Here is a 13,542-nt window from a genome sequence, read left to right as displayed (position 1 = left end):
TTTTGGACCACCACGTTTCCTGGATTTTCCTGCCTTGTCAAGCCCTTGTCGAACATCTCCCTGAGCTTCTGTTCTTCTGGACCAAAACCTGGACTAGAAGCCATGCCTTATTGGCCTCTTGGATCTGTCTGCCCATCTCTTCTCAGACCACCCATGTATAACCCTAGCCTGTTTCCTGGACTTGGACCAAGGCCCGCTATCCTACCTGTTTTCTCTGAAGCGAGTAAGCCAGCTCTCTTCCCCACCAAGCTCTCCAGTTTCCTTCTGCAAAGGTTTCCTATACAACACCATGTCTGGCTTGAAGATCGAGTTCCCTTTCTGTCTGCTTAAATACACACTGTTGGTGTTTCAAGCACCCAGTAATATTTCCAAAAAACAAACGCGTTTTTCCTCTAGGTGACGGAAACATGTAGGAGCTGTCAGTCAGCTGAGCAGTAGTAACCAGAAACAAGTGGGGGAGGCAACCCAACATCATTGTATCCTTCATACAGAGAGCAAAGAGCAATGCATGAGAAACTCAGGTCCCTTGCTCTACCATTTTATTAAAAGGACTTTAATAAATTGGCATCTCTTAAACCTTCAGTGGTCAGTGCCTGTTAGTCGCTTTTGTCCTTTACATCCAATGCAACCGTGCTAATGTCTAGTGGCAGTACTAAAGTGTCAAACAGATCAGCAGAGACTCTGTCTGAAGGCTAAACTAATTTGTTTAGAGGCCCAGAAAAGCATGTGTCTAAACAGAAGAATGTTGACAACAAGAATCAAAGCATTGCAGCTTTTCTTGCTTTCTTTGGCACTATCTCTCCAGGGCTGTGAGATCTGACTGATCACCCTAAGGAGGAAAGACATATTTTATTTGGGAGTGTCTCCTCATCTATGTTTCCTCACTGAACAGACTTGTGTCTATTAATCATTTTCTTGGTGTTAGCCTATTATTTAGCTGTTCTAAACTAATCTGTACCTCCTACACTCTGTTTCGACAAGGCTGGTAAAACTTTTTGATAACACTGACAGCGGCTTTAACATTTGATGGATTATGAAGGAAATTTCAAAGGTAATAGTGGAGAGGCAGAGGCAAGAGGAAGCTTGCTGTTTGACAGCGCTATGAGCAGAAATCCATTCAGAGCGTTTGTCAAAGCTCCATCACATGACATTCAGAGCACTTAATCCCTGTTAACACTGCAATTAAAGGCAGGACTGCTGCACCTCACTGTTACATCAGTGTGTGTGTCCTCTGTGTTAGTCGGTAGCAATGAGCAAGGACAAGTACTGGCAGGACATTTAAAGGTGTCTTCCCAAATGTGTGACTGCTTCTTGAGAAGTGAGAATCTCTCATGTGATGCAGTGGAGAGACAATCATCATGAAAATAACAGTGCTGCTTCTTTTTATTTATTTATTTGGTGGTGGTTGTGGAGGGTTAAAATGGTGCTAACTCTTTTTTGGGGGGTTGCAAAGATTTTATCCCACAATACCGCTTTATATAAGCAGCCAGCTTCTGTCTCTTTCTAGCTTTCTCTTATTTATCCATCTGTCCCTTTTTAATGTTCCTTTCTCTATAATGTATCTTTTGACATGTCATGTCAGTTTTCAATGACAAAGAGATCATGGATGAACAGTTCGCTAATAGCCTGGTTATCCATCTCAACCCTGCTTCCACTAACTGTCCTTAGGGGGCAACCATTGTGAGATCATCACCTTCAGTATCATCAAATCTCCACAGCTACCCATCCATCTCCATTAGGAGCAACTTGGTTAACTCCAAAGCTTTCTAGGATTTGCTAACTTCTCCAGAAACCCCCCCCCCCAACTTCAGCCTTATCACAGCTCCCCTACACACCCCACTTCACTAAAGTTAAGTTCTCATGGTCTGATGAGGCAAAGAGGGTCGTCACCAAGCTCAAGACCCTCTTCGTTTCAATACCTGTCCTACGATTTCCTGACCCAGCTAAACAGTTCATGGTAGAAGTTGACGCCTCTAACACAGGAGTAGGTATGGTGCTCAGCCAGAGAGCCTCTGATGACAAGGTCTACCCCTGTGATTTCTTCTCCAGGTCTCTCTCTTCAGCTGAGCGGAACTATGATGGAGGGGGAAAGTTAAACAGATCAGTCAGAAGCTACAGATCATATACCAACTTAAGGTTGGAACAACACAACCCACCTGCTAACGTTATTTAGCTAAATAGTAACTTAAGGAACATGATAGAAAGGTTAGCCTTCACTCTCAGACAGTGGAGATTCATTGAAACATTTCTTTAATTATGTTGAATCAGCTGATTGTAGCTTATTGTAAGATAGGTACATTTTTTAACTTACTGTCCTTAAACATGCAAAAAAAAAAACAGCAGGATGTTATTTCTTTCCTGAAGTTGTGCGTAGGTTTAGGTATGCAGTACTGGACCATACCAGCTTAATTTCACCACTGGTTAAGATCAAAATTATTTATAACTCTGGTCGCTCTTCCTGCTGCTCTGTTAAACTGCAGCAGGAATAATTACTGATGACCAAACGCTGTCAAAGAAGCCGAAACAGCTCAGCAGAAGGTGGGGTTTAGACTGAGCTCTGGATGGACAGTGCTGTGAACGGATCATCCGCAGCCCAGATGGCCCATTGTTATTTTTATGTGTGAGAAATGCCATGTGTGGCATGTGCGTGTGAAGTCAGGGAAATGCATGTTTCACACGGTCATAAGGTGAGAGTTGAGAGCTCTGTTTTTTCTGCTTCTCTCCCTCTCCGCCGCTACTGAGGTGCTGCAACGGCTCCTGTGAGCTCGGCAGGTAGGAGAACAGAGTGGAGCTGTCTCCCTGAATGGAGAAACAGCCAAAACAGACACGAAATAAGGTTCAAACTGCAACACAGACAAGGCTCAAAAGGTATAGAAGCATATGAGTTGATGGCGCAAAAAAAAAAACAACTGCTTGGTGGTGTCCTACACGCAGTGCGTGATGCGCGTGGGCGGAGCTCCGGCACTGAACATATCTCAATACGCACACCAGTGAATCTAAATTGCCTGGATGAGACTTTATTGGACTTATACGTATTATGAGATTGAAACGTAACATAGAAAAAACACAGACGGAACTAACAAAATCATAAAGCCTGTCACTATAAGCAATTAAAACATTTAATGGCATGTTAAAAATATTTGGCATGATAAATTGAAATAAGCTCAATCATTTTTGTTTGTATGCTAGTTTGTCTTCCTTGCGTCTCCCTCTCTTTCTACATTTCCACTCACCCTTTTCCTTCTAGTAGATACAACCGGCAGGCTGTCTCAGTCTTCCTGACAATCCACAATCACTGGAGCTATTAATCGCCAAACTAAATACAAAAAGGTCAGTACAAATCGGTGCACACTTACAGACACTGCAGTGTCTCTAAAAAGACGCTGCCCTTTAATTTAATTAAAAAGCCGGCATTTTGAAAAATGTTGCAACCATTTGACATCTTACACAAATAGCCTGGGAATGCATACCTGTCACAAATGGCAATTTTACAGATTTAAAACAGCAAAAAAGACAACATTATTACACCATTATCCTTACATTAGTTGAAAATGGTCTCCAAACGGCAATACTATTGTTTGTCAAAATAATTCCTGGAACAATTTATCATCCAGCAAAATTTGTTATAGTGACAGGACTACTGCATAGTCTAAATAGATCCAAAATATACTCATGGAGAGTATTTTCTCATTTACCCTTCTAAATTAAAATGGAGTCAAACCTTTTCCATCTCCATCTATTAATCCATTGTTTATACCCACTTATGGTTGGCTGTGGCTCAGTGGTCTTATAATTAGAAGGTTGTGGGTTCAATTCCAACTTCCTCTAGTCCCATATCATTGTGCTAATCGATCTGCGTATCGGTTTATGAATCTGTACTTGTTAGTGATTAGGAGTTATTTCAGCAGCTCCGTTATTCCAGGGTTTCCACGGCAAATTATTAGAACTTGCACAAAGACTTGGCCGAGTGGCAAGCTACCAATACGTGCTATAGCTTTGTTGAATTATGTTTAAGGCTATTGACTGCTGGGTAACCTTAGATAGAAAACTTTCAATTTGATAAATAAACTGAACTTGACTGCACTGTTTTATAACTAGGATCAAGTTGGAATGTATAGCATTAACTTTGAATGTCTGTATGATTGGATTTAATTGACTTTTGCCTTGAGATTAGTGCCTTGAGATTTAATCATTTGTGGTGAATTAGCACTAAATATAAATGCACTGAATGGAATTGAAATACTGTTGCATTGTAAGCTTCTTTCTTTTGCAACATTTTAGAAACATTGTGACAGATTTGTTACAGTGTACATGGAAAGAACTCTGATTTATTGTACTGTTAATATTTTTATTCATTTACACAGTTATTTCTTTTGAAAATATACAAAATAACTTTCTAAATGCTCTAGGTTTTTGCTTGAGTGCTGCGGAAATAATTTAGACAGATTTTTTGTACTATGCATTTAATCTTAAGGCTGCAGTAACTAACTTTTGCAAAAAAAAAAAAAAAAAAACATTTATATATTTGTTATAACTGTCATTATGTACAGACAGTAAAATATGAGAGATAATCTGTGAAAAAAAATTATTGTGCTTCTCTGGCTCCTTCCAATGGTCCTACTGTCTTTTTCAGAATTATGCCGCTCTCGGTCAGAAACAACCAATCAAAGCCAGGAGGAATGCCTTGGCAGTGTCAATCCCATTCAGGCTAAGTTCACAGTTTTCTCAGAACTCCCTATTGCAGCTTTAATCTTCATATTGTTTAAAGCTGATATGTATGTCACATGATGGCACCGCAGATGACTACCTCAATACTTTGTTCTCTAGTATTTTGCGTGTTATTGAGGGTTTATTGTGCTCTTGGCCAACATTCTGTGATTACTTTCACTTGAAAGGAACTCTACCCATCAGGCTGTCCTCTCTAGGCATTCTTTCTCAATTTTTAATTGACCTCAACTTCAGTGAGATCTTGGTTGACAGCTCTCTATGGCATTACCAAGAGATGCAAATGAGGAAAGCGAGCAGGCAAGCTTGTGAAGCTTTGCAACTGAGATTCTGCACAAACTTGCCTTTAATCCACCTGGCTACTGTCCAGTTCCTGGCTAATAGAATTTCCAAACACTCAGACTTTCGTGAATCTGCCATCCTGTTTTCCCAAAACTTGGCACGCTAAACACATCTGGGACAGTGTTCAAGCTCTCTGGTAAACAGATGAGGAATCTGCTTTTACTCATACAAAGATGATGTCAAAGTGTTAAAGAAGACATGTAGCCCTCACATGGAGTCATTTTTTAATATAGTGTAAACCTTTTTATTTACCAAAGGAGTTCTTGTTTGTTCTGGCCAGTGTTTACATCCCACCACAACCCTGCACTTTAGAAGCTTAAAAACAGCTTGCTGAGCAAATAAGAGGCACAAAGAAAAAAACACCCAGACCCTCTCATCATTGTTCTTGGGGATTTTAACTGTGCAAAGCTCTCTATTGAACTTCTAAAATATAGGCAGCCTATTAGATATCCCACCAGGGATAATAACACACTTTAAAAGAAGCATACTGTACAGTTTTCTGCACAGCATGGGAACTTTCTGATCACACTCTGCTTGAATGCATCCCAACTTAAAACCTTTAAGCCTGTGGTGAGGACTGTTACGAAGTGGATTCATTACTCAATGATTACACAGATTGTAGTGTGTTTGAAGCTTCATTCACTGTCCTGAATGAGCTTGCTGAAACTGTCACTTCATCAATTTTTGTGAGGACAAGCATGTAAAGACCAAGACCTTTCAGACATATAACAAGCTAGTTACAAAAACCAGCCATAGAGACAGTTTCTTCCCCAAAGCTGTTTGATAAATTCCTAACAGTCGGAACCAATCCACACAAAGACAGGTTTGGCTGTACCCGGCAAAGTTTTTAGTCGGATAGGGGGTTCCATCCAGAAGAAGCAGTCGCAACATCAACAACATTTGAAATTGAAACCCCTAATACACATACGATAAAGCAAACAACAACATTAGCTGACTTCTGAGTTGTGTTTGTGTTTCAGACACTACTGAATTTATTGTGAATTTTACATTAACACATTTTGCTCCTTTACTGAATTTTTGCGGACCGTCAGTCCACACAAACACTTCTTTTCTCTGTTCTGCATTTGCTCTTTTCAATCTGCTCTTCTTCCTTCTTTACTTCTGCGGTAGCATTACCATGGCACTCACTGGCATCACATAGGTATTACAATGCTTATTATAGCTCCTCCAACATTGTGCGGTTTCATCTGTATGCTCAAACTTTTCTGTGTAGATACAGTATTTGACTTCGTGTGGATGTAGCCTCAGAGTACCCAGATCCACACCATGCTTTTTTCCACCAATCTCTTTTATGTATGTATATATACATATATACAAGAAAAAAGTATTTTTGTGTATATATGTCCTTAAAATATCTTCACTGAGAGCAAAGTGGAACTGAATTCACATTCCTTGTTTGTATTCACAAGCTTGGCAATTAAAGCTGATCTGAGATCTGAAGGAACTTCAGTACTGCAAATTCTAATGGATGTCTCGGTGACTGTTGCCTTTCTGACTGGAAACTCGTCAAATCTGATCTCCAAATATAAAGCACCATTAGTTATGGTTATAGTTAGGGCATGACAGTAAAACTTTTGGCACATATGTACACCAGAATATGTTCTATGACAGTACCTTCAGCACCATGGCCAGACCACAGCGAACAACATGAATGCTTGTTTCAAGGAAATACCAAGATGAAGACGAGATTTTTAGCAATCCACATTTTTTTTACATAGACAAATCAAACGTGACTATTACCACGTTTACACTACCCTTTTAAACGGCGCCGAGAACAGTCCGAACTTGGTAACTGAGATAACTTTCGAATGTAAATGGATCGCAAAATAGACTGAACCGTGCCAGACACAACCGGACCGCGCTAAATCTAGACCAGTTCGAGGTACAGGCTCAACCCGGTTTTTCAGTGGCACGGTTCTCTGATAACAAATACCCCGTTTACACTACCCCTTTTTTACCGTGCCGAGACCAGTCCGAGCTCGGTAACTGAGATAACTATTGAGTATAAAGGCCCGTTTACACTACACTTTTTTAACCGAGCCGAGCCGAGACCAGTCTGAGCTTGGATCAGTTAACCAAGCCAAGATGTCCGTTTACACACCACTATCCCGGTTCCTTGGTTGCTCCTCGCCTTCTAGTGACGATCTGCGGTACTACCGCTCTCTGGGATTGAAGGCGGAAGCAGCAAAACAAAACAGCGGCGCCCGTAACATTCAGGATGTTATGGTTAGACAGAGTCGGCTTTTGGGACGTGGATAAGACAAACGAACGTCTTATAAGGATTTACAGACGCAGGAAACAACAACAGACACTGAGGTTCATCACACTGCTAAGCAGAATCATCTCTGGAAACCGTGTGGCACGGTAAGGAAGCTGGTATGAATGTCTGAAATTTGTCTGAATGGAGTGTGAATCGGGACATGCAGCCAGACACGCAGGAAAAAACGCGGACAGTCAGCTGATTGTAAGCGGATGATGCGGTCTGCTCATGCGCTCATCAGATAACCGGGCCAGAAAAAAAAAACCAGGCCAAGACCTGATCAGGAACTGGTCTGCAGTTAGCGCGGTCCGGTTATGTTTAGCGTGGTCCGGTTCAGTCTGCTGACCGTTTACACACAAGAGTTATCTCGGTTACCGAGCTCGGACTGGTCTCGGCTCGGTTAACAAAGTGTAGTGTAAACGGGCCTTAAATGGAAAGCAAACTGAACTGAACCGAGCCAGACACAACAGGACCGCACTAAATGCAGACCAATTCCATGTGTGGGTTCGGCTCGGTTTTTCAGTAGCCCGGTTCAGTAGCCTCCTTACAGTCAGCTGACATTTCAGACATTCATAAAAATACTAGCTTCCCTACCGTGACACACGATTTCCAGTGATGATTCTGCTTAGCAGTGAGATGAACCTCAACATCTGTCGTTGTTTCCTGTGTCTGTAAATCCTTATTAGACGTTCGTTTGTCTTATCCACTTCCCAAAAGCCGACTCTGTCAAGTAAATTCACCAAAGGTTGGCTTCTTCACCTGACTCTCCGCAAACAATGAAATATCACAATTATAACAAAGCATAACTTCCTGAATGTTACGAGCGCCGCCATTTTGATTTGCTTGAGTCCCTCCTTCAATCCTAGAGAGCAGTAGTACCGTAGATCGTCACTAGGAGGCGAGGAACTGTCGTCAGAACCAAGCACGGCATGGATCGGTTTAACAAGGGTAGTGTAAATGGGGCTTATATGACTGTCCGAGCTGTTAAATATAAGAAAACTTGGATGGAATCTGAATTCCTGATAGGCTTCAACATAGACATTATGCTGCGGATGAGTCAGAGCATTCGCCATGTTGAATGTGGCAAATCTGCAGTTAGACTCAATCACTAAACAGTATCAGAGGGACTTTAATCTCAGAATATTATATTCGTAATATTTTTATTTTTGTAATATTATGTGTATATTTTCAAACCCTTTGGCTTCATTCTCATGACTTTATTCTCATAAAGAATAAAAATAATTAGAAGAATCTAACCTGCCCTTATTACTCCAGGACTAAGATAATTGTGCAAACTATGTCCTATGTCCCATGACTTTTTTCTCATACATCTACATCTATAATCTGGACATATACTTATATAGAAACACACACCTATTTACGTGCAAACCTGCGCCCAATGAGGCGTCTACGTATATGTGTCTGCGGGTTACAATTTAAACAGCTCTTCTTTTGAAAACACACCGTTCACACCTGGACATGACTGCCACCTATTGGACTGGAGTGTGAAAGAACAGTACTATTTTAGATGTTGGATGGGGAGGTTGGATATGGAGGACCAAGTCTTCCATATTTAAAAATAAATACAGAAATAAATAAATGCTCAATAAATAAATATGCATACAATTATGTGCCACCAAAAAAAAATAAACAAATAAATGTAGATAGAAAATAAATTATACAGTGAGACAAAATGTATATATCTCCTTTAATTAGCCACTTTATTTATTAATTACTTATTTATTTAATTATTTAATTAAGTATTTATTTATGTGCATGTTATAATATTTTTGTCTGTTTTATTCTTTCTTTGTATTTTTTTGCCCTATTTATTTCTCCGATGCTATTATTTCTGCCCTGTCCTTTTTACATTCTGTTGTCTTCTTACATTTCTGTCTGTCCCTTTTTACATTTCTGTTGTGTTTTTACATTTCTGTCTGTCCTTTTTACATTTCTGTTTTTTGTTTTTACATTTTCTGTCTCTGTCCTTTCTTTGACATTTTCTGTTTTGTTGTTTTTACATTCTGTCTGTCACTTTTTACATTTCTGTTTGTTGTTTTTACATTTCTGTCTGTCCTTTTTTACATTTCTGTTTGTTTGTTTTTACATTTCTGTCTGTCCTTTTACATTTCTGTTTGTTGTTTTTACATTTCTGTCTGTCCTTTTACATTTCTGTTTGTGTTTTTTTACATTTCTGTTTGTCCTTTTTACATTTCTGTCTGTCCTTTTACAATTTCTGTTGTTGTTTTTTTACCATTTATGCGTCCTTTTTACATTTCTGTTTGTTGTTTTTACATTTCTGTCTGTCCTTTTTACATTTCTGTTTGTCCTTTTTACATTTCTGTCTGTCCTTTTTACATTTCTGTTTGTTGTTTTTACATTTCTGTCTGTCCTTTTTACATTTCTGTTTGTTGTTTTTACATTTCTGTCTGTCCTTTTTACATTTCTGTTTCCCGTTTTTACATTTCTGCCTGTCCTTTTTACATTTCTATCTCTCCTTTTTACATTTCTGCCTGTCCTTTTTACATTTCTGTTTCCCGTTTTTACATTTCTGTTTGTCGTTTTTACATTTCTGTCTCTCGTTTTTACATTTCTGCCTGTCCTTTTTACATTTCTGTATGCATTTCTGCCTCATTATGCAAATGAGGAGGGGCTGTGTCTTAAGGGCTCAACTTCTTCCCATTGGTTGGTTAGCATTTTACTGCATCGGTCAAATCTACATGGCTTTCCCCCGCACTAAAGAATTGTTTAGTAGTTTCAAACTCAGCAGGCAGACGTTCAGTGTCCAACCTCTTACGGGAAGCTGCTAATAGACTGGAAGAATTAGAACGCTGTACATTTGGGATCTGAAATGTTTTTCTGTGGTTTCAGATTCGGCTTTTCCAGATCAATAACTCATCGGCGGATGATTTATTCTACAAAACAGACACCTCTCCGCAACCACCGCAAGGCAGACACTGAGCTACAACCGTAGTTTCCTCAAAACGAGTCCGTGGGCCAGAATCTGTGGGACGTCTCCTTAAGAAGTTTCGTATGAACTGTCAGACGGCAACTTTCTTCCACCAGGAAAAGTTGCTACACATAGCAGTGATCTCAAAACACCAATGTTCCCACGTTTTCACTTGCACATTAATAAGTTATTGCTGATAAAAAATCTAAACTGTTGCGCTCCGGTCCGAGAGGTCACGTGATTCGATTTTTGCTGCTCAGCCAATCAGATCGCTGTATTGTCAGCTGAGTGCGTTCAATGTGTAAGGTGTTTTAAACATTTGTTTCCAGGCGAAGAAAGCCCAATAATAGCATTTTCTGGCGCCAGTTGGCAAAGATCTGGATGGCAAGGAAAAAGAAAAAGCCCAGACCATCCATCATCCATTTTCTAACACGCTTATCCCTGCTGGGTTCGGACCGGTGCTGATCTCCAGCTGTCAATGGGCGAGAGGCGGGGTATAAACTGGACAGGTCGGCAGTCCATCACAGGGCAGAAATAGCCCAGACTTTTGCTCATTTTGCTGTGATATCACCGAGACTTGCTGCGCTAGGATAGCACAGGCGACAGGTGTCGTTGTGCCAAACGGCTTATCCACGCCAGAATTTGTATCGCCTGCGTCGGGAGAGTGTTTGAAATCAATAAAACTTTTAACCTCCAGCTTTGTGAAGTCTAAATATTTTTAAACATCACATTCTAATAAAATAAAATTGATTTTTATTGATTGATTTTAAAATTGTAAAAAGGACAAACAGAAATGTAAAAACGACAAACAGAAATGTAAAAAGGACAAACAGAAATGCAAAAAGGACAGGCAGAAATAAATAGCATCGGAGAAATAAATAGGGCAAAAAAATACAAAGAAAGAATAAAACAGACAAAAATATTATAACATGCACATAAATAAATACTTAAAAAATAAGTCATTAATAAATAAAGTGGCTAATTAAAGGAGATATATACATTTTGTCTCACTGTATAATTTATTTTCTATCTACATTTATTTGTTTATTGTTTTTTTTTTTTTGGTGGCACATAATTGTATGCATATTTATTTATTGAGCATTTATTTATTTCTGTATTTATTTTTAAATATGGAAGACTTGGTCCTCCATAGTTGGAAAGGCAACATACGGTGGTAGAAATGTCTGTATGTAGCTTTGCGCATGCTACGGGCCCATTAACATGACACAGTCAGACAGTCCTGTTCCTTTAAACTGTTTATGTCCAAAACTTTAGCCACTCAAATTCTAAAAAAAAAAAAAAAATCATTTTAGATTAATTTCAATTCCAGCATTAAAAGATATATGGGACAAAACAGGGACCTACTAACACACACTTTATTGCATGCAGGTTTGTACATAAAAACATCAGGTCTGTTGAATGAAACCAGTGTTGATGAGTGACTACAAGGATTTACCCTGAACCAGGTCAGGAACAAACAGCAGGAAACCGAGTCTCACCAGAGGCACAGCAGCTCATTCACAGAGCATCTGAAGATCTGAAGATATCATTCCCCACTCCCACAACACACGCGCACACGCACACACACATACGCACGCACGCGCACACACACACACACACACACCATTTGATATCTGCTGATTATACAGTAGTCACATTCAGTTGAAGTATGTCTTCCACAGTGCAGTGCGGTTGCATTATAATATAGAGTAGGTTTGAACTTTACAGACCAATTTGGAGGTTTTTCTATTACTGAATTGTTACAGCTATAAAATACCCAACTTATGTCCAAAATAAGCATGGAGACACTACAGCAGCCATAATTGCCAAATAATTAAAGTGATCACAATAATAAAAATCTGGTTTACTGTGCCGCGATTTGTTTTTGTTTGTTTGTTTGTTTGTTTTTAAGAGAGGCAAAAAAATAAGTTTATCCAGGATCTGTTTTACTCCATGCCAAATCTCAGCCTCCAGTAAAGTAACTGAGTACTGCCGCCCACATACCTTCAAAATCAGATAAAATCCCTGCGAGGTGGTCATTGACTGGAAGGTCCGACATCCTGTCTTGCAGAAAGCCCCTTTTACTGCGCTCCAAGTCAGAGGAGAAACTAATGTTACTCAGAGCCAAACTTTTTGGGTTTCTACCCTTCGGGAACTAACAAAGTGATCCGAGCCGATGATGTTGCACAGCAGATTCCTTCCCTCCAGTTCAGATCCCGCTGATCTGTTGGACTGCTGGACCGTCGGAGCCCCTGCGTGGCTGTGGGCCCATCCCCCTGCTCTTCCTCCGGCAGCCTGCAGCCGCGAGGGACAGGGGGGCGAGGAGATTGGGCGGACAGAGAGTGGGCGGAGCCGCCTGCAACACCTGGAAAAAAAACCCTTGAGCGAGTGTCCCGCTATCGCCCACCGCCCCCACCCCACCCATCTGATGCTTGGCTGGAACACGCTGCAGTTTGCACAACTGACAAAGCCTCCTTTTACTGCCGAGGCTTCTGAGTTACGGTCACCCAAAGGGAAACAGCGGGCTTTCACTTCCACAAGGTGAGTATAGTGGTTAATGGTCAGGATGTCTGAATCTAATAATGAGCTGTGGCTATTTCACAGGATATTATTCATTCTGCAAGTGTTTCTGAGTGTGATTCCGGAGTTCAACTTCAGTGTAGAGAGCTCTAAAAGAAAATGCTAATAAACAGTTAGAAAGTGCAAAAACAAGTCACTTCGACTGAAAAATGGATGCAATATAACAAATAAAAACAAATTGTTGAATGAAACATCTCACCCTCAGAAACCTCTTTTTCTGCCCCTACAGCTTAAAGACTGTTGGGATATGTCTCCACCAGGTTCCCTGTACCTGCAGCAGAAAAGGATTCCCACAGCATGATGCTGCACCATCAAGCCTCAACATAAGAGGAAGGTTCAGGGTGATGAAGAGTTTTTCACCACACATATCGTTTTGCACATGGGTCACTCGTTAGGTTCTAAAATAATATTTCAAGCGTTGAACGTCTCCCAGAACTCTGTTCAATCCATCATCTTAAAATGGAGAGAGTATGGACCACCTGCAGGCTGACCAAGATATGGACGTCCACCGAAACTAATGGGCCTTTTCCACGGACTCCACTGGGCCGTACTCTACTCCACACACAGCGCGCTTTGAGGGTTTTCCGATGGACCTATTTCCCATACCCAGCGGTTTTATCCAGTAGAGTAGAGCTCTTACGTCAGCCGACTGCCAGTCAGTGAC

General features: G+C 40.4%; 1 protein-coding gene across 2 annotated transcripts in view; it reads right to left on the bottom strand.

Moving 5' to 3' along the window:
- Positions 1-12,600, bottom strand: part of sept12 (septin 12) — a 94,994-nt gene extending 82,394 nt beyond the window's left edge. For both annotated transcript variants that reach the window (XM_021325036.2, XM_021325037.2), the window contains exon 1: positions 12,303-12,600. In XM_021325036.2, coding sequence (XP_021180711.2) covers positions 12,303-12,357 — 55 coding nt within the window. In that variant the 5' untranslated portion in view covers positions 12,358-12,600. The remainder of the gene's footprint in view (positions 1-12,302) is intronic.
- Positions 12,601-13,542: the final 942 nt, after the last annotated feature.

The sequence above is a fragment of the Fundulus heteroclitus genome, chromosome 16 (genome assembly GCF_011125445.2).
Source record: "Fundulus heteroclitus isolate FHET01 chromosome 16, MU-UCD_Fhet_4.1, whole genome shotgun sequence".
Taxonomy (NCBI): domain Eukaryota; kingdom Metazoa; phylum Chordata; class Actinopteri; order Cyprinodontiformes; family Fundulidae; genus Fundulus; species Fundulus heteroclitus.
This window is presented reverse-complemented; position numbering and strand designations above follow the sequence as displayed.